We start from the raw sequence: 22044 nt of genomic DNA, 5'->3' as shown, positions 1-22044 counted from the left end.
ACTTCTAAACCCTTCATTCATTTAACTTCATACTTTATAATAGACAATTGTTTACGGCCAATAATATTATTCGTACAATAAGGTTACATAACTTCATGTCATCCTTAATACAACTTATGGCCCCAGACCCTGAAAAAGTTTTGTTAAAGTTTTAAGGCAACTTTGGGTTTTAACACAGATCTAAAATACCTTTCATTCAATGGCTTCATACTTCACACAGTTGTTCACGGTCATCGCAGAAATTAAATAACATAACTCAAATAATCTCCATATTAACTTAAATACAATTTTTTTGGCCCTTGATTGAATTTTTTACCCTTTTTTTATTGTTTTTGACATGCTTATATTACATCATTAATGCATTCATTTCTAAGACAAAGTGGTGTTTAGTCGAGTGTGCTGTCCAACAACAATTAATGTTGATACAGTTGAAATATTTGAATGAATTTGTCAATGTCTTGCAGAATTTAACAAAAACATGATATTGTCACCATAAAATTTACATTAATTCACAGTTTAGTCTATTAGTTATATTAATATTGTTATACAGAATACAGTATGCTCTAAAGGTTTTGTAGATGAAAATATTTTTGAATATTAAGCTTTAAAAAGGTTTTAGGTTTTATTCATGAAATATATCTTAGAACCGGTTTCCTCATGATAGAATGGAAGATCAACAGTTGGTGCCTATGAATAATGAACTAGGAAAATGCATTATTATTGAAACAAATGGAAAAATAAACCATGAAATCATTGAATATTATTACATTTTTGTCTGAATATTTGTTATTACCAGGTATGTTATATTAACTTTATCAGTTAGAATATTTTGTTTCTATTAAAAATGTTAAGTTTTAATGATATTGTTCTTGGGCAGTATGTTGTATTTAGATCTGCTAACTACCTTTCTTTTATGATGGACTAATAAAAACAAATCTGAATAAAACAGCAAAAGGTCTTCTAATAAGTGAATGGAAAAGTGCAGCTGATCCATGAGGACATCCTTAATTTTTATCACAATAGGCTCTTTTCCTTTAAAATGTGCATGTTTACAAATATTACAGACCCAGATATGTATGTGATTTTCAGGGTCTGACAATCCTAGCAAACACATGTAACCTCAACACAGCGCAGTGGTATAGCCAGTTCACGGACCATGTGGCCTGTGCAGGGCTCGAAAATGAGGAAACAGTGGCTGTCATTAACAGGAGGTGGGCTTCTATCAGAAATATTTAAGTGTTCCACTTTGTACATGTGTAGACAAGAGAAGTCATTAAGCTTTCAGTTTTGAGCACTAGACAAAACATTGATATGATCTTTTTTTATTCCACAGAAGATAAACCTAGTAAGTGAAGTAAATATTAACTATCCCGTAGTTGATATATTTTTGGCCTGAAAATTACACTTAATGAATAAGTAATTTGTTGTGCCAGTGTCTTCCAAGGGTCATTCTCTGTACGTTAGTCTTAATTTGTACAGCATTTCTTTGTGCATTACATATATTTCTTGTGTATTTTTTTTTGTGTTTTCGTCCATCATGACCATGTGTTTTATTCCACCTCACAGGTATTTCTTGTGTATTGTTTTTTGTGTATTGCTTCTTATGTATTGTTTCTTGTTTATTGTTTCCATCAACATGTGTACTACTCTCGTCCATATGTATTCCCTGTATAGTATTCCTGTACATTGGTATTTAATTTCAAATGTATTTATTTCAGTCTATAAGAAAGTGTATTATTTCATGTGTGTCATTCCTGTTTAAAGACAAAGGTATAACTGTACTATTTCATGTGTATTGTTTTTGTCCGCAGGTGTATGATTTCATGTATATCATTCCTAATCAAAGCCAAAGGAATTACTGTACAATGTCATGTGTATTGTTTTTGTCTGCAGGTGTATGATTCCATGTGTTTTATTCCCGTCTACAGGTGCCTGTGTGCCCTGGCCCGGGAGATGGGCTTCTCTACAAACGCTCTCAACATCTTCTACCAGGAACGCACCCTCGGCGTCTACCAACAAGTGGTTAGTACATTACCTCAGACTGTATTTATAAAGTATATTTCAAAAATGATGTCAAAATTGTCATGCAGCATCTATAACACAGTCACTTTTAATATGTGAACCAATGTTGAGTGACATTATTATATACCATTTTTAGAAAACAGGACATATTATAATTTTTACCTGCAGCATATTGGCAGGCGGCATCAAGTAAGTTGTCCACTCAATAACTATCAAGGCTTTGTCCAATCATCACAAAACTTGATCAAAATTTGTGTATTAGCATAATATCATGAACAAGTTGATAACCATACATATCTCTCTAGTCACTCAAGAGTTATTGCCCTTTTATTACAGAAACGACCTAAAATCGGTCCACTTAAAAGCCTTGAAAGCCTTTGTCAAATTATCTCCAAATTTAGTCAGAAATTAATCTCAAGATACCTAACTTACGATTGTCCTTTTAAATATCTTTATTTGTAATCTTGTTTCAGTCTGCAGAGATGACGACAAAGGAGCGACTCCAGAGAGCCAAGTCGTTCATCCAACACAAGATCCCCATGCCCAACATGGTCTCCATCATTCTGCGGGAGAAACTGTCAGGTACAATGCTTGCTTTTGTGTTGGATAATTGCATCTCATTTAGTGCAGAAAAATATTTAGAAAGAGTATATTTCGTGCAAATAAATTCAGTTTTGCTTCCAACATTATGTACAAGCACACTGAAGAATAAATTAGTTTCCAGTTACAATGTGGTCAGTGAATTTGAATATTTATGACTAAAGAAATAAGAACAGGGCCTTATATCACAAAAATACTCAAATCTCAATCTCAACTCATTTTACCACATAAAAGAATAGTAAGATTCAAAAGCTTGCATGTTTTTATACTTTTTAAAAACAAACTAGCTTTTAGAATGTGTTGATAAAAAGATGTTTTCAATATTTTGAAGAAAACTTGTTCTTGAGCAAAAATATACTTGAGTAATTTCTAATTAACAATGAATTATACTCAAATACATTTTTGGCTGTAGAATAATTTTCCCTAGGAATCTTGACAAAAAGTTTTAATCAACATGTTAAATGATAGAATGCGCTTTTTATAGGCGTAAAAACATAAATGATGTTTTATAACTTTTGATTTTAAGTATTTTCGTGATGTTTGGGCCTGGAGTTGCTCCCCTAGTAGACCAGTAATGTATATCAGTAACAAACTCTACCCTGACCTATGTGGTATAGACTTACAATACCATCCTATATGTTACAGGTGCATGTCAGATGTTGTCTCAGGGCACAGCAGACATCTTGTTGGCCCACTGTACAGACTTCTGGGATGGTGAAGATCTTGCCCCACTCACAACTTCTGACAGGTACTGCACAAATGAAGTCCTTTATTCAGTTTTAACTTTTATTTTCTACCTCTTCTGTTCGTCATAGAAAAAAGTCAGAGCTAAAGCCTAATGGCGGAAAACTTAAATCTTGGCCGTAGCTCAAAAATCAAGATATTCAAATGAGCTTTTTACACTAGGGACACCATTTACATGAACAGCATTGACCATAAATACTTTTATTAATTGTTGAGTACTGCGCTTTATCAACTAAATAAGCAAAGGAGTGTGTCCCTCTTGTAAACTTTTCTGTTTTCAAACCAAAATAGGAATTGTCATAGACATAGCCTTTGGTCTGCTTTGCTGATGGTGGTAGTGGCTACGATGTCATTGTTATGGTGGTAGTGGCAACAATGTCATTGTTGATAGTGGTAGTGGCTATGATGACAATGTTGATGGCAGTAGTGGCTACTATGTCATTGATGGTGGTAGTGGCTACGATGTCATTGTTATGGTGGTAGTGGCAACAATGTCATTGTTGATAGTGAAAGTGGCTACGATGTCATTGTTGTTGGTGGTAGTGGCTACGATGTCATTGTTGATGGTGGTAGTGGCTACTATGTCATTGTTGATAGTGGTAGTGGTTTCTATGTCATTGTTGATGGTGGTAGTGGCTACTATGTCATTGGTGATGGTGGTAGTGGCTACTATGTCATTGTTGATGGTGGAAGTGGCTTCTATGTCATTATTGATGTTCGTAGTGGCTACTATGTCATTGTTGATGATGGTAGTGGCTATGATGTCATTGTTGATGGAGGTAGTGGCTACTATGTCATTGTTGATGGTGGTAGTGGCTACTATGTCATTGTTGATGGTGGTAGTGGCTTCTATGTCATTGTTGATGGTGGTAGTGGCTACAATGTCATTGTTGATGGTGGTAGTGGCTACGATGTCATTGTTGTTGGTGGTAGTGGCTTCTATGTCATTGTTAATGGTGGTAGTGGCTACCATGTCATTGTTGATGGTGGTAGTGGCTATAAAGTCAGTGCTGATGGTGGTAGTGGCTACCATGTCATTGTTGATTTTGGTAGTGGCTACAATGTCATTGTTGACGGTGGTAGTGGCTACGATGTCATTGTTGATGGTGGTAGTGGCTAAGATGTCATTATTGATGGTGGTAGTGGCTACTATGTCATTGTTGTTGGTGGTAGTGGCTACGATGTCATTGTTGTAGGTGGTAGTGGTACAATGTCATTGTTGATGGTGTTAGTGGCTACAATGTCATTATTGATGGTGGTAATGGTACGATGTCATTGTTGATGGTGGTAGTGGCTACAATGTTGGTGGTAGTGGCTACAATGTTATTGTTGTTGGTTGTAGTGGCTACTTTGTCATTGTTGTTGGTGGTAGTGGCTACTTTGTCATTGTTGATGGGTGTAGTGGCTACGATGTCATTGTTGTTAGTGGTAGTGGCTACAATATTATTGTTGTTGGTTGTAGTGGCTGCTTTGTCATTGTTGATGGTGGTAGTGGCTACTTTGTCACTGTTGTTGGTCGTAGTGGCTACGATGTCATTGTTGTTGGTGGTAGTGGCTACAATGTTATTGTTGATGGTGGTAGTGGCTACGATGTCATTGTTGTTGGTGGTAGTGGCTACAATGTTATTGTTGTTTATTGTAGTGGCTACTTTGTCATTGTTGTTGGTGGTAGTGGCTACAATGTTATTGTTGTTGGTTGTAGTGGCTACTTTGTCATTGTTGATGGTGGTAGTGGCTACTATGTCATTGTTGATGGTGGTAGTGGCTACCATGTTATTGTTGATGGTGGTAGTGGTGACAATGTCATTGTTGATGTTGGTAGTGGCTGCAATGTCATTGTTGTTGGTGGTAGTGGCTACAATGTTATTATTGCTGGTGGTTGTGGCTACGATGTCAATGTTGATGGTGTAAGTGGCTACAATGTCATTGTTGATGATGGTAGTGGCTACGATGTTATTGTTGATGGTGGTAGTGGCTACGATGTCATTGTTGATGGTGGTAGTGGCTAAAGTGTCAATGTTGATGGTGGTAGTGGCTACAATGTCATTGTTGTTGGTTGTAGTGGCTACTTTGTCATTGTTATCCCCTGAGGGGATATAGTAATGGTAGGCGCGATTCCGTGCGTGTGTGTGTGGGTGCGTGCGTGTGTCTGTCCGTCTGTCCATCCCACATTCATTTCTTTGCATCTCCTCTTACATTTCTCATGTGATTTCTACCAAACTTTCACAGATTGATGATCATAAATTGAAGCAGCACATATTGTCGGGCTTTGAGGATTTGACCATTTTTGAAAGAGTTATAGCCCTTTGTTTATTTTACATTTAAAATTGGTTTCTTCGCAACTCCTCTTACGTTTTTCATGCGATTTCTACCAAACTATTACAGATTGATGATCATAAAGTGAAGCAGCGCATATTGTCAGGCTTTTGCGATTTGACCATTTTTGAAAGAGTTATTGCCCTTTGCTTATTTTATATTTAAAATTGGTTTCTTCGCAACTCCTCTTACGTTTTTCATGCGATTTCTACCAAACTTTCACAGATTGATGACTATATAGTGATGCAGCGCATATTGTTGGGCTTTCACGATTCGGCCATATTTGAAAGAATTATTGCCCTTTTTTTTTACATTTGAAATTGGTTTCTTCACAACTCCTCTTACATTTTTCATGGAATTTCTACCAAACTTTCACAGATTGATGACTATATAGTGACACAGTGCATATTGTTGGGCTTTCGCGATTCGACCATTTTTGAAAGAGTTATTGCCCTTTCTTTATTTTACATTTAAAATTGGTTTCTTCGCAACTCCTTACATTTATAACTATATAGTGACACAGCGCATATTGTCAGGCTTTTGCAATTTGACCTTTTTTGAAAGAGTTATTGCCCTTTCTTAATTTTACGCATTTCTTATGTAACTACCCTTATCATTGATTGGCTTTCGTTACGCATATTGTCAGGCTTTTGCAATTTGACCTTTTTTGAAAGAGGAGTTATTGCCCTTTCTTAATTTTACGCATTTCTTATGTAACTACCCTTATCATTGATTGGCTTTCGTTACAAAAAATGTCCCCATGAGGCGGGGGATATAGCTGTCTGTGACCGCTCTTGTTGATGGTGGTAGTGGCTTCTATGTCATTGTTGTTGGTTGTAGTGGCTACTTTGTCATTGTTGATGGTGGTAGTGGCTATCATGTTATTGTTGCTGGTGGTTGTGGCTACGATGTCAATGTTGATGGTGGTAGTGGTTACCATGTTATTGTTGCTGGTGGTTCTGGCTACGATGTCAATGTTGATGGTGGTAGTGGCTACAATGTTATTGTTGATGGTGGTAGTGGCTACAATGTCATTGTTGATGGTGTAAGTGGCTACAGTGTCAATGTTGAGGGTAGTGGCTACTATGTCATTGTTTTTGTTGGTAGTGGATATGATGTATTTGATGTTTGTGGTAGTATCTATCATGTCATTGTTGTTGTTGTTATGCCCCCCTTCGAAGAAGAGGGGTATATTGCTTTGCACAGGCATGTCGGTATGTTGGTCGGTCGGTCCGTCGGTAGACCAAAGCTTGTCCGAGTGATAACTCAACAACTCCTGGACGTATTGTCATCAAACTTGACATGAAGGTTGGGCCTGACCAGTAGATGACCCCTATTGTTTTTGGGGGTCATTGGGCCAAAGGTCATGGTCACAGTGACCTTGAATGGTAAAAGGTTGTCCAAGTGATAACTCAACAATGCCTGCACCCACGGCCCTCAAACTTGACTTGGAGGTTGGGCCTGACCAGTAGCTGACGCCTATTGTTTTTGGGGCTCATCGGGTTGAAGGTCATGGTCACAGTGACCTTGAATGGTAAAAAGTTGTCCAAGTGATAACTCAACAATGCCTGCACCCATGGCCCTCATAATTGAATTGGAGGTTGGGCCTGACCAGTAGCTGACGCCTATTGTTTTTGGGGCTCATCGGGTGGAAGGTCAAGGTCACAATGACCTTGAATGGTAAAAAGTTGTCCGAGTGATAACTCAACAATGCCTGCACCCATGGCCCTCATTATTGAATTGGAGGTTGGGCCTGACCAGTAGATGACCCGTATTGTATTTGGGGGTCATCTGGCCAATGGTCAAGGTCACAGTGACCTTGAATGGTAAAAAATTGTCCATGTGATAACTCGACAATGCCTGCACCCATGGCCCTCAAACTTGACTTGGAGGTTGGGCGTGACCAGTAGCTGACCACTTTTGTTTTTTGGGCTCATCGGGTCAATGGTCAAGGTCACAGTGACCTTGAATGGTCAAAGGTTGTTTGAGTGATAACTCAACAATGCCTGCACCCATGGCCCTCAATCTTGACTTGGAGGTTGGGCCTGACCAGTAGATGACCCCTATTGATTTTGGGGGTCATTGGGCCAAAAGTCAAGGTCACAGTGACCTTGAATGGTAAAAGGTTGTTCGAGTAATAACTCAACAATGCCTGCACCCATGGCCCTCAATCTTGACTTGGAGGTTGGGCCTGACCAGTAGATGACCCCTATTGAGTTTGGGGGTCATCTGGCCAAAAGTCAAGGTCACATGTACCTTGAATGGTAAAAGGTTGTCCGAGTGATAACTCGACAATGCCTGCACCTATGGCCCTCAAACTTGACTTGGAGGTTGGGCCTGACCAGTAGCTGACCTCTATTGTGTTGGGGGGTCATTGGGCCAAAGGTCAAGGTCACAGTGACATTGAATGGTAAAAGGTTGTCTGAGTGATAACTCAACAATGCCTGCACCCATGGCCATCAGACTTGACTCAGAGGTTGGGCCTGACCAGTAGATGGTCCCTATTGATTTTAGGGGTCAGTGGGCCAAAGGTCAAGGTCACAGTGACTTTGAACAATAAAAGGTTGTCCGAGTGATAACTCAACAATGCCTGCACCCATGGCCCTCAAACTTGACTTGGAGGTTGGGCCTGACCAGTAGATGACCCCTATTGATTTAAGGGGGTCAATGTCACAGTGACCTTGAAAGCAAACTTGACAATTCCTGGACCTTTTGTCATCAAACTTGACATGAAGGTAGGGCCTGACCAGTAGATGACCCTCATGACTTTGGGGGTCATCGGGCCAAGGTCAAGGTCACAGTAACCTTTAACACAAAAAAGTTAACCATTCTTCTCCCAGTGATATCTCAACAATGCCTGAACCTATGATCATCAAACTTGACATGGAAGTTGGGCCCGACCAGGAGATGACACTTATTGATTTTAGGAGTCATTGGGTCAAAGGTCAAGTTCACAGTGACCTTGAATGCGAAAATGTTTCAGATGATAATTTTACAATGCCTGCACCCATGGCCCTCAAACTAGACTTGGTGTTGTGTCACCTGTAGATGACCCCTTATGATTTTAGGGGTCATCGGGTCAAAGGTCAAGGTTACAGTGACCTTGAACGAAAAAAGCTTGTCTGTGTGATTTCTTGTCAATGCCTGCACCCATGGCCCTCGAACTTGCCTTTTGATTTTTGGTGACCAGCTGATGACTCCTATGGATTTTGAGGTCATAGAGTCAAAGGTCATGGTCATAACACACTCTATCCTCAAACTTTGAATGGTCATAATCTTAAAACTGCCTCAACAGCATCCAATGTCAGTGACAAATCAGGTGTCATTTCAGTCCATGCATATTTCATTCAATTGTCCATATAATCCTGACAACATGGCGCTCAGGGGGGGCATAATGTTTGACAAACATCTCTTGTTGTTACTGGTTTTATGTTAACTTTAGCTTTAAGGCATTATACAATTTTTTTATTAGACTACATGTGTTCAAGAATGACAATAGTTGAGTTAGAGACTGAGTGAAACAGATGAGAATTGGCTTAAGGTCATGTACATGTGCACAGAGAATATATTCCAGCTTTTTAACACCCAGGGATGAGAAGAGATATGAATATTAGGGATGCAAACGAATATTCGAATATTTGATTGAATATTTGATATTCAAATGTCAAAATCGGTATTCGAATATTCAATGTTTTTTTGTTTAATAAAAAAAATACACCTTTTGCCTACAACTGTGTTTTTGTATATGTTTGCTTGTTTTGTTTTTACAACGATTGGCCCCTAATGCCAGAGGCCTGAACGTGATGATACTATTTAAGCGTCCTGGGACAATATTTAATCCTACTTCCAGACGCATCATATGTCAATTAGGGACACATCGTCTGTGACTATAAACAGTACATGAAATTTTATGAAATCTGGCTATTAAACCACTTTCAATTATTTTCGGTAAATTTTAATGATCATAAGAATACAAATTTCGGAATTTATGGAATCAATCACCAGTTAGGTTTTAGGACAGTGTTGTAAATACAGTCGAAACTCGATGGCTTGATATTCTAGGGACTGGGCAAAATACTTTGAGCCTCGAGAATATCGAGCCAAGCGGGATTGCTTACAGAATGTTTTTTTTTTATTCGTTACAAAAAGTCTTGTTTACCTTGTTTTTTATTGGTTACACTATCTCCGAAATAGAAGAGTATTAATTGGACATAGTTACACGTCGTTAATTTCGTAACATGACTTATTCGATACTTAGAACGGTATTTGATTTTTTTTATTTATTATAAAAACACATTTATGCGAAACATAGCTTATAAGTTATATAAAAATGCATTGAAATTTATACATGGATAACTATTAGAGACAGAACTTAAAGTGATGGCATGTTTATTCAAACAGTTAAACCATTTCAATTTGATAATAATTATAATAAATTCAATCAATTTTAATTGATTAGCGCCTTGTGCTAAATGAAGCCAAGCAAACAAATCAAGGTGTGAGATTCTTACCTGAACCGCAAAAATGACATCGACCTAGGCAAACAAAACAAAGTGTGAAATTCTTACTTGGGACCGCGAAAATGACTTGGAGCGTGAAAAAAATATCGACCCTCAAGATATCGAGCCATCCGATCGAATTTTATATGAACAAAGAGTAAAACAAAATCGGTCCTTTTAATCTGGTTCGAGCCAACGAGGATATCGAGCCATATGATATCGAGCCAACGAGTTTCGACTGTAGATGAGTCAAAATCATTATTTTCATTTTATTATTTAACTTATTCCCGAGTAGTTTTGGTGTTTCAATACTTATTTTTAGTAGAGGTCAATCCCAGAACAAGGCTCCTTGTACAGAATGATCCTCCGTTGGTGCATCACCACATTCAACCGGGAATTCACGATCTTCGCATTTTTTACAAATTTGAATACAGTGAAATTGGTATTATTTTTGGTTTATGTTTGTTCAAAATCGATTATTATGTTGCTTTTTGTTGGGTTTTTCTTCTGGAATATAGAGGATAATTTTTTGAAAAATCAGAGTCCGTCGCATGTACACCGGCTACCATAAAGAAAGGATAAAGGCCCCGGCTATTTCTAAAGTGAATAATGATAGTAGTTTACTACACTTCTTAAATATTTTATTTGGTAATCGAATATTCGATCGAAAGAATTACCGAATATTCAAATATCAATTTTGCCATTCGTTTGCATCCCTAATGAATATACAATTACTTTGGAAAAAATTCTCAAACAATATTAAGTCTGTTATAGCAGGATCAGGCTTAGCCCCTTATTTTTTGTTTGTTTTGGAACCGGGGGTATATTATTTACTTAATTACTTTTTCTTTTCTGCAGCATAACTTGAAAACTTCAAGACGGAATGTAATAAAATGTCAGGCAATGGTAAAGCACAATAAGAGGAAGTGTAGTGTACAACAATAATAACTCTATTCTAGCAAATTACATGCCTGTTGTTTTCTTGTCCAGAGCATGACTTTAAAACAAATGGATGGAATTTAATACAATTTCACACAATGAAAGAACAAAATGAGAGGATGTTTAGTGAACAGGAACCATAACTTTACTTAAGCTAATTACTTAGCTATTGGCCGTTGTTACTTTTTCTTGTCTGTAGCATAATTTGAAAACTTCCAGACGTAATTTAATAAAACATCATACAATGGTAAATCACATTGAGAGGAAGTTTAGTGCACAAGCACCATAACTATTTTTTAAGCCAATTATAGATATTGCCCTTGTCACTATTTCCTTGTCTGCAGCATGACTTGAAAACTACTGGATGGAATTTAATCAAACTTCATACAATTGTGAAGCACAATGAGAGGAAGTGCAGTGTACAAGAACCAGAACTCTATCCACAGCATTGTCATTTTTAGATTGGATTTCTAAATGTTTCACTACAGGGCAGCGTTGGGTGGATTTATCAGAGTCAGTGATAACTCTAGTATATTTTGTACAATATAGCTTGTATATAGAGTAATGAATAGTTGCAACTCAAAACGTGTTATTACCTAATCAACTAGAATTTAACAGAATGTTATTTTATCATCAGAAAGAAGATCCTGGACTTTTACCACCGCACCAGTATTGGGTCATACTGTACAGCCTTCTCATACTGCCCACTTAGGCAGAGGCTGCTGACAGGCCTGGAAGACGTGTACATTGAGCTGCCGGATGACACCCAGCGCTCCAATCTCCATGGCAGCCTATCATCCATGTGAGTTGAGTTGATCAACAGTCTCATAGGAACATATATTTATTTTTATGCCCAAGTAGGGCAGTATATAGTAATCTGACTGTCCATCCTTCGGTCTGTCCCTCTATCTGTCCCCACGATTTCCACTCAATATCAGGCAGGTTGGTCATGACCAGCAAATGAACCCTATTGACTATGAGCTCAGTTGTTCAAAGGTCAAGGTCGTGTTGACCATAAGCTGAAAATCAACTTCTTGTCAACAACTGGAGAACACTTAGACCTAGTGACCTCAAACTTGGAAGGCAGATTTGTCATTACTAGCAGATAAACCCTATTGATTTTGATGTCAGTGGGTCAAAGTTCAAGGTGGTGGTGACTTTCAGCTGAAAATCCATTTCTGGTCAATAACTGAAGAACTCTTAAGAATAAGGACCTCAGACTTGGTAGTCAGGTTGGTGATGACCAGCAGATGACCCTATTGCTTTTGAAGTCAGTGGGTCAAAGGTCAAGGTCATGGTGACCTTCGGCTGAAAATCTGTTTCTGATCAATTACTGAAGAATGCTTAGGCCAAGGACTGTAACTTGTAAACGCTTAGGGATAAGGTTCTCAAACTTAGTAGGCAGCTTGTTCATGACCAGCAGTTGAACCCTTTTGATTTTGAGGGCAGTGGGTCAAAAGTCAATGTCATGGGGACCTTATGCTGAAAATGTGTTTCCAATCAATAACTTAAAAAGGCTTAGGCAAATGGACATCAAACTTGATAGGCAGGTTGATGACCAGCAGAATTACCCTATGGATTTTGAGATCATCAGTTCAAATGTCAAGGTTGTGGTGACCTTAAGCTGAAAATCAATTTCCAATCAAGCTTAGCTTAAGTCTACGCTCAAGGCCTCTAACCTCAACATTGATAGGCAGGTTGTTCATGACCAGCAGATCATGAGATGGACTCTATTGATTTTGAGGTCAGTGAGTCAAAGGTCAAGGTCATGGTGAAAAATTGAGGTTTCAGATTATTGTCCACTGTTCATTGTATTAGGAAAGTGTGTATCTGGCTAATGTAACCTGTATAAATATCTTAATACTGGTGTATATTTTAATCAGAATGCAATGAGAAATTGTATCCAGTTTTCCTGAATATGGTGTTCTTGATGTCACATCACTGTATCTTAGCAATTGAATAATTGATAAAAGCAAAAATGCTAGGACACCTTATTATAATTTTGTGGAATCAATCTAGCAGGTTCACTGGGAAATTTTGTTTTGAAGAGCAAACAATGATTTGTTTATATTGAAAAATGATAGTTTAGGAAATAAAATTGTTTTGTGGAAAAATCCTGGAATTTAATTTTGGAATTAAATTTGAAACAACAATTTGGGTAAATATAAGTTTTTCGTGATGATTATTTTGTAAAATGTATGATTAATTTGATTAAATTTTATTCAAATTTGATTATAAGTTGTAAATTTAATTAGGATTTAAACTGTTGAATCATATTGACATTTTTGCTTATTTTCAAACATTGATTACTGTTTTAATCTATGATTATTTGATTGATAAGACTGACTAATATTTTATTTGAATATAGATCATGGTTTGGGAAGCTTTTTATATGTTTCAAAAAAGAATGAACAACTACACATGCATATTGACTTTCAGTTAAAGTTTTTGTTAAAATTGGGATTTTTACTCATTCTTTAAATGATTTAAATACAGGTTATTACCATTAATTAACTTAAAAATATTTACAAAACACATGAAAAGGTAGGATCACCATTAATATATGTTAGATATTGAGGGCTATCTGTACAGAGAGGCCATAATACTTATGGCTATCTGTCCGATGAGGCCATATGGGGCATTTGTCACATTTCTGTGACATATCTTATTTATGTATGAGATTTCTTTCCTCGGTAAATCGCTAAATGATATTATTTTATTATTTTTTTTAATGCTGATAAAATGAATTATATTGCAGATAATACATTCAATTACCAGTAAGGTTAATGGTCGTTTCTAAAATAACTTCAGCCTAAAAAGTGAACATTGCACTGTGTGTATTATTTAATAGTAAACAATCTATTTACTTGTTCCATTTTTAATAAAAGCACTGGGTGTTATATATATTCTGTGTAACTTTATAGTGATGAAGACCAGGATCTGCTATGTGATCCAGTGAGTGGCAGGGGTTCGTGGGAGCTTCCACGCTCCTTCTCTGCTGACTCTCTTACAGAAGCAGCCAATATTGGCTCGTTGGAGGACGTGCCAACCCTCGTACAGGCACATAACAGCCAGGTGTTCATTGGAATGGTCACCATGCAGTACCAGGCTAGGCTGGTGAGCTCATTTGTCACATTTCATGGGTTAAAAAAACTGAAGGTATATTTTTTAAAACTGCTCAAATGAATCATTGCAACATATAAGTGCCTACAATTTCTTAATTTTTTTTATATTGGTATTTGCTGAAATTGCTGATGTTAAATGATTGATATTTTCAGGATTTTATCCAGCTTATTGACAAGCTAGAAGGGGCCTGTATTCGTTTTGTTCATTTCTCGCAGGAGAATGAAGTCAGAAGCAGGGTAAGAGATTTTGCTTGTACATTTTTGTGTACTTTATTGAAATGCATATAGCACATTGTCTCCAAATATCATACAAGAATATCAAAGACTTCCAATATTTTTTTTGCCAGTTATTCGCTTTAATCTTATCTGTTTTTATTCCCCGCCAAAACCCGAAGGGGGTATACGAGGGCTGTCCAGAAAGTCTGTGCACACGATCTATAAATATGCCTGCTATGCTAATTGTGAAACTTTATCTACATGGTTTAAAACAACAAATAAATTTGCACCAATCAAGAAAATTTTATTTATTTTGGTTGATAAGTATAGAAATAACACTGTAACAAAGTCACCAATAAACACATGGACGGCGCACTTTGATCATAATGTTGACGTCACGCGACGTGAAGAAGGTGTTTTATATATTGCTCGTGTTCATTCCTTCTCGAAATAATTGCCCCTATGTGCGATACATTTCCTATGCCTCTCAACCCACTTGCTGAAAATACCCGAGTACCAGGTTTGATCGTATGATCTTACAATGGAACGGACACCATGCGTAAATGGTCTAGATTTTCATATCTGTTTCCGCGTAAGTGTGCTTTAAGCCAAGGAAGACTGCAAAGTCCATTGGTGCAAGATCCGGACTGTACGGAGCGTGTTGAAGTCTGTTGAAACCCAGAAAATCGATTGTGAGTAGAGTTTCTTGACAGAGGTGCGCTGGTGCATTATCTTGCCTTCTTGGTGAAATAACATAGCATCCAAATTCATCTCGGGCCTTTTCTTTCGAAGTGCATCCATCAAATCCGCGAAAGAAACTGTTCCCCTTTACACAGAAACTGGCGCAGAAATTCGCCCGACAAATACACTCGCTTTTTTTTTTCTTCAGGTTTTAGCAAACGTGGCATCCACCTTGCACACACTTTGTTTATTTGTAGTTCAGATATTAAAATATTGCGAATCACAGAACGCCCTAAACCCAGTATGTCACTTATTTCGCATACTGTTTTCCGATGGTCGTCATTAATAAGGGTGGCGACCTGCTGTACAGTGGCGGCATCTGTAGATTTCGGCTGTCCGCTTCTTGGCATATCAGCAACGTTCGTCTCACCGTGTCGAGAACGGTCGTGCCACTTAAATACAAGGCGTCGGCTACAAGTACTGCCTGTATTTTCACTGCAAATAAACTTCCATGTGTCAGTAAGAGTCATTCCCGCGTTTACACAGAACTTTATGACGCTACGCTGCTCCATACGATCATTCGACGTAAATTTTTTCAAATATCACTTGGTTAGCTTAACTTCCGTTCAAAAACACACTTTCAACCCGATTACATCAAAACTTATACCTGATGTCACGAAATATGTATTTTTGACATCACGTTAAAATGATAGAATTTCCTGCTAAAGTAATGAAAATATAACAGTTCTTTTAACATTCACGGTGGAGAACCCACGTGACTAATTTGGTAAAGTGCACGGCAACAAATGTCAACAAGTCTCGATTCAGGTAAGGTTTTTAAAGATAACTTTCTTAATATTTGGAGAATTTTTGTGAAATAAAGACCATAAACCCCACATTTAAGAGCTCTATCCACGGTAATAAAGAACTTTCTCTAATATTCTAAAGTTTTCCTGAAAATCTTGACCAACTGATTTCTCAGAGTTGAAAGCTAAGGCAAAGTACACGGCTTTTGACAAATCTATCGCTTTACTTCATGTTAGCCGTAAATAATTCATACACAAATCTTATTTTAAGCAAATTTTACTTATGTTATAGTTTTCAGCGTGTATTGTTTAACTTCTAGTTATTTCAAAGGTAAATATGAACTAAAAACAAATTGATAAAGTACACGGATATTTTAGGATGGTAAAGTACACGGTCATTTTAGTTTATGTTTGAAAGTAGAGTGCGGTTTACAAACTAATAGTTATATAAGCATTTTCTATTCGTGAAGTCAGAATGTATATTGTTTAGTTTTTATTTAAGTTGTATCAATAAATGTTGCATTATAACGCACACCTAAATAAATTTCATGAATGTTCCTATTTTGATGTGACATAAAACAATAAAATAGGCACATCACAATTGGTTTATATATATTTCCACATTTAAAGCATATTGTTCATACCTTTCAGGTAACGCTGCATCTTTTATTTGGTTCAGTCTGAACAAATATTATCTGATCTCTACAGTAAAACTGCAGTTGTTCGAACAATACAGACAGGAACTCATTGTAAAGATGGAGGCTCGGAGTTAGATGGGAAACAGCAAGGAGGAATGAGAGCACACTATATTACCAACTTACAGGCTAGGACTAAGACTTGAACATCTAGATAAGAGCTGAGCATGGAACATTAGAATGTTATAGACTATAGGCTGAAATGTGATTACAAAATAATTGTGTTTATAGGACATCAGTGGGAAAATGACAACAATGCATCTCTAAACCTTGTGAAAATGGTTTATGTTCAATCCGTTTTCATACTAATTTCACACAGCAATTTTTTCAGTACTGTAAGACAAACGAACATTTTGAAAGAGCGCCATTTGGTAACAGTGCGTTTTGCTATTAATTTTAATAAAATGTTAAACTCATCAAAACGTTATTTTAACTCGGCAACATACTGGAATGCAGTTCTAACTAGACCGTTGTGATCTTTCAATGTGTCCTGATTAGGTGTGCTTCGCCTTAACGTGCCTGCTGAGTCCAGATTTGAACTTGAATGCTGAGCGACACTGTAGACATTTGTGACGTGTCATTCCCTTGTGTCTAGTAGAAATCTGGTCACTGAGATTGGTCGTGTCACCCAATTTGAACCCACACACATCACAGGTTAGCTTCAAATGGCCGCTTTCGCGTCTTTCGTCTATCTTCAAGTCTTGCAAGAGCAGTTTTGCCACAATATTTGCAAACGTGCAACTTTGTCTCGCCGTGATTAAAAAAGACATGTACTGTCACAAGTTAGCGAGAAATGCTGGCAATATCAGGACTTGAATATAATTTATAAAAAAACACTATATTAAACGACCCTGTCCACTGAAACACGGACCAAACCCAAACGGAAAAACGCAACCCCTAAAAACGTTGAAAACACAGTTAGACGACGGCAAATCTTAACCTCTACACGAGGGGAGACATAATAAAAGTATAACTGTTAGTATATTCTTATTTCTCTGCGAAAAAATAAAGCTAAAAACTAGCCTGTGTCTGTGTAAACACTTTCCTGCAAAAACGATGGCAATTGACCAGAATGCCTTCTATTGTGGTCTACGATATGTTTTTTTGTTGTTGTTTTTTGAAATGCCATTCTGCATTCTTTGCATAAAGTCGGAGTCTTCATATTCTGAAATGAAATAAATGTTACAAAATCATAAGTCTATCTAATCAGCAGGCAATCGAAGACATTAAAAGTACAAGAACACTTTTCTTTCTCAAAATTGAAAAAAATGAAGTGTTATTAAGCAGTTATGTGTTATTGTTTACCATGTATAATGAATACAAACACGTTTTACATATACGATATGAAAGCGAAGTGGAACACCCTTTACAAAAACTTCAAGCCCTTTATATGTCAATTGCGAATATATTGTTAAAATACGGGACTGAATTTTAGTGTGATAACACATGTTTCCATGATTCATCAAAATGAGCCCATCATTTAGGCGACTCCGTCGGTCTAACTGTTAAAACGCGTTCATTCTTCCATTGCCACTGCATAACAATGCGTCTTTTCAAACATGGAGCAATGTTCAATAATGAATTTGAAGAATAGAAATAATAAATAAATTTATAATAACTCGTTTTAGCACCAGTCAGTGAAATAATGAGTATATACACTGAAGGTTGTAAACGACCGTGTACTTTATCAAACCTAAAATGTCCGTGTACTTTATCAATTTGGTTTTAGTTCATTTTCGCCTTTGAAATAACTATGAGAAGTTCAACAATACACGCTGAAAACTTTAAAATAAATAAAATTTGCTTAAAATAAGATTTGTGTATGAATTATTTACGGCTAACATGAAGTAAAGCGATAGATTTGTCAAAAGCCGTGTACTTTGCCTTAGCTTTCAACTCTGAGAAATCAGTTGGTCAAGATTTTCAGGAAAACTTTAGAATATTAGAGAAAGTTCTTTATTACCGTGGATAGAGCTCTTAAATGCGGGGTTTATGGTCTTTATTTCACATTTTTTTTCCAAATATTAAGAAAGTTATCTTTAAAAACCTTACCTGAATCGAGATTTGTTGACATTTGTTGCCGTGCACTTTACCAAATAAGTCACGTTGGTTCTCCACCGTGAACATTGGTTACTGCAAAAAAACAAAGTGTGCCGTAGTAGGAAGGGTGGGGTTGTGATGGCAACAGAAATATAGCAATTAATTTTAATTTATAATTTTATTTTGGTTTTACTTAAAGAGTAGATTTTAAATTATTTATAGGTGAATTTTCAAGACGATCACTCCAATATTATTATCATATTTATCCTTGTGCACAGACTTTTCAGACAGCCCTTGTAGTAATGGTAGGAGGGTGTTTTTGCATGTTTGCGGACGGGGGGGGAGGAGGGCCCAACTGTGCATGTGATGTTTAAGGTATTGACTTCAAACGTCATATACAGATAGATCCCATTGAGAAGAAGTGCAGTGCACAAGAACCATAGCTCTGGTGGCTGTATATTTTAGTTATTGCTGTTTGTTAATTTTCATACTTATTTTTTGTCTGGAGCATAACTGAAAAAAGTCTTTGATGTATTGACTTCAAACTTTATATACAGATTGATCTCATTGAGGACAAGTACAGTGCACAGGAACCATAACTCTGGCTGCTGTGTTTTTTTAATTTTTGTCCTTTGTTAATCTGCTTACTTTTTTGCAGAACTAGAAAAGTCTTTGAGCTTCATACACAGACAGATCTCATTTAGGAAAAGTGCAGCGAACAAAAAAAACATTAATTATCCCCCGCCGCATCGAAGATTTCGGGAGGGGGATATTGTTTTGGCATTGTCCGTCCGTCATTCCGTCCTTCCATCCGTCCGTCCTTCTGTCCTTTTGTCCTTCCGTCCGTCCGTCCGTCCGTCCGGTCTGGTACCATATCTTGGTAGGACTTGATCAGAAAATGTTCAAACTTTGTCAGAATGTTCCCCTTGATCATATCTCGACCTGTTTTAAAAGTGGGTCACATGGGGTCAAAAACTAGGTCACTAGGTCAAATCTTAGAAAAATCTTTGGAACATACTAGAGGCATTATACATGGTCAAATATTCATGAAACTTTATCAGAATGTTTTCCTTGATGAACTCTTAGTCGTAGATAAAACTGGGTCACATATGATCGAAAATTAGGTCACTAGGTCAAATCTTAGAAAAATCTTGTCCAGAACCATATCATGGTAATGATTGGTCAATTTATGTTCAAAATTGGTCATGATGTACCCCTTGAAGAAATATGGACCACTTAAAAAAGTGGGTCACATGGGGTCAAAAATCAGGTCAGTAGGTCAAATCTTAGAAAAATCTTTGGAACATACTAGAGGCATTATACATGGTCAAATATTCAAGAAACTTAATCAGAATATTTTCCTTGATGAACTCTTGGTCATAAATAAAACTGGGTCACATATGATAAAAAATGAGGTCACTAGGTCAAATCTTAGAAAAACCTTGTCCGGAACCATATCATGGTAATGATTGGTCAAGTTATGTTCAAAATTGGTCATGATGTAAACCTTGATGAAATCTTGGACTTATTTAAAACTGGGTCACATATGATTGAAAATAAGGTCACAAGGTCAAATCTTAGATTTTTTTGTCCGGAATGGAATTGATTGGTCGGATTATGTTCAAACTTGGCCATGATTTTACCCTTGATGAAATATGGACCGCTTGTAATAGTGGGGCATATGGGGTCAAAAATTAGGTCACTAGGTCAAATTTTAGAAAAATCTTTGAAACACATTAGAGGCAATATGTATGGTCTTATATTCATGAAACTTGAACAGACTGTTTTCCTTGATGAACTCTTGGACATGTTTTAAACTGGGTCACGTGTGATTAGAAATTAGGTCACAAGGTCAAATCTTTCAAAAATCTTGTCCGAAACTATCTTATGGTGGTGATTGGTCTGATTAAGTTCAAACATGGTCAGAATGTTTTCTTAGGATGAATTTCGACTGCGTTTTAAAAGTGGGTTAATGGGTCAAAAACTAGGTCACTAGGTCATATCTTACAGAAATCTTTGGAACACTCTAGAGGCAATACATCTGCTCGATTTTCCATAAAACTTAATTAGAATGCCTCGATGAAATCTTGGAATAGTTTGAAACTAGTAGGTCATTTGGGGTCAAAAATGATGTCATTGAGTCAAATCTTAAAAAAACCTTGTGGACACTCTAGAGGCTGTATTATTTGCATATATCCGGACCAATCTTCATGAAACTTGATCAGAATGTTTGCCTTGATGAAATCTTAGATTAGTTTGGAATTGGGTAGCATGGAATCATTAACTAGGTTTCTTGTTCAATTCTAAATGTTATATATATACAATATTTTTTTTTTCAAACAGTTGCAATCAAACTCAAACTCATATATATCATCAACAATTGATTTCCGTTCCTTGACTTAGCCCAATCAGGCGGGGGATATCAATTCAACGAATTTGCTTGTTTGCATCTTATTTTTGTCTGAAGCATGTCTAGGAAAGTCTTTGAGATATTGATTTGCAAAAAAAGGCCATAACTCTTAAAATGTAATATCGTAAACATGTTTAAAATGACAATGAGCATGTCCCATCACTCTGGCAAAATAGTTAATGAGTTATGCCCCTTGATCAACTATGAAAGGTAGATGAGTGTAGATCTTTACCTTGTGTGCTCTTGTTGTACATTTCAGGTGTTTGCAGAGAAGATGGGTCTGGAAGCTGGCTGGAACTGCCATATCTCCCTGCGCTCAGAGAGGCAGTATCTGTCAGCCACCTCCGCAAATGTGTCTGTACATGAGGTGCCGCAGGATGAGATGCAATCACAGACTTGCAGGTAGGTTACATAGAAGAGATTGAGAGCAGGGGAATTTGTCTTTTGGGACGGATACTGTATTACCTTGAGGTTCTCACTTGTTTAATTCCATGTGTGAAATGTGCTGTTTTTTCATCTTAGATATTCATGATTAACTTTGTCGTATCAATCATTATGTCACCGATGTACATGTTAGTTTTGGCTTGAGAACCCCTGGAGTACCCTTTTATTAACATGTAACAATCTCAGCTGGAGTTCCCTTTCATTACTACACATGTATATCATAATCTCAGTTGGAGTACCCCCTGACTACCCTCTCATTACAGTTTATCAATCTCAGCTGGAGTACCCTATTATTGCCATGGCACAATCTCAGCTGGAGTACCCTTTCATTACCATGTCACAATCACAGCTGGAGAACCCTTTCGTAACCATGTCACAATCTCAGCTGGAGTACCCTTTCATTACCATGTCACAATCTCAGCTGGAGTACCCTATTATTGCCATGTCACAATCTCAGCTGGAGTACCCTTTCGTAACCATGTCACAATCTCAGCTGGAGTACCCTTT

At 37.1% G+C, this 22044-nt stretch overlaps 1 protein-coding gene across 2 annotated transcripts in view; it reads left to right on the top strand.

Moving 5' to 3' along the window:
• The window catches only part of LOC128220637 (transmembrane protein 94-like), a 58125-nt gene that overhangs the window by 19668 nt on the left and 16413 nt on the right, over positions 1-22044 (top strand). For both annotated transcript variants that reach the window (XM_052929119.1, XM_052929127.1), the window contains exons 13-20: positions 1090-1211; positions 1929-2022; positions 2496-2604; positions 3268-3370; positions 11758-11922; positions 14045-14237; positions 14399-14482; positions 21353-21495. In XM_052929119.1, the coding sequence (XP_052785079.1) occupies positions 1090-1211; positions 1929-2022; positions 2496-2604; positions 3268-3370; positions 11758-11922; positions 14045-14237; positions 14399-14482; positions 21353-21495 (1013 nt within the window). The remainder of the gene's footprint in view (positions 1-1089; positions 1212-1928; positions 2023-2495; positions 2605-3267; positions 3371-11757; positions 11923-14044; positions 14238-14398; positions 14483-21352; positions 21496-22044) is intronic.

Source organism: Mya arenaria, chromosome 2, assembly GCF_026914265.1.
Source record: "Mya arenaria isolate MELC-2E11 chromosome 2, ASM2691426v1".
Classification (NCBI taxonomy): Eukaryota; Metazoa; Mollusca; class Bivalvia; order Myida; family Myidae; genus Mya; species Mya arenaria.
This window is presented reverse-complemented; position numbering and strand designations above follow the sequence as displayed.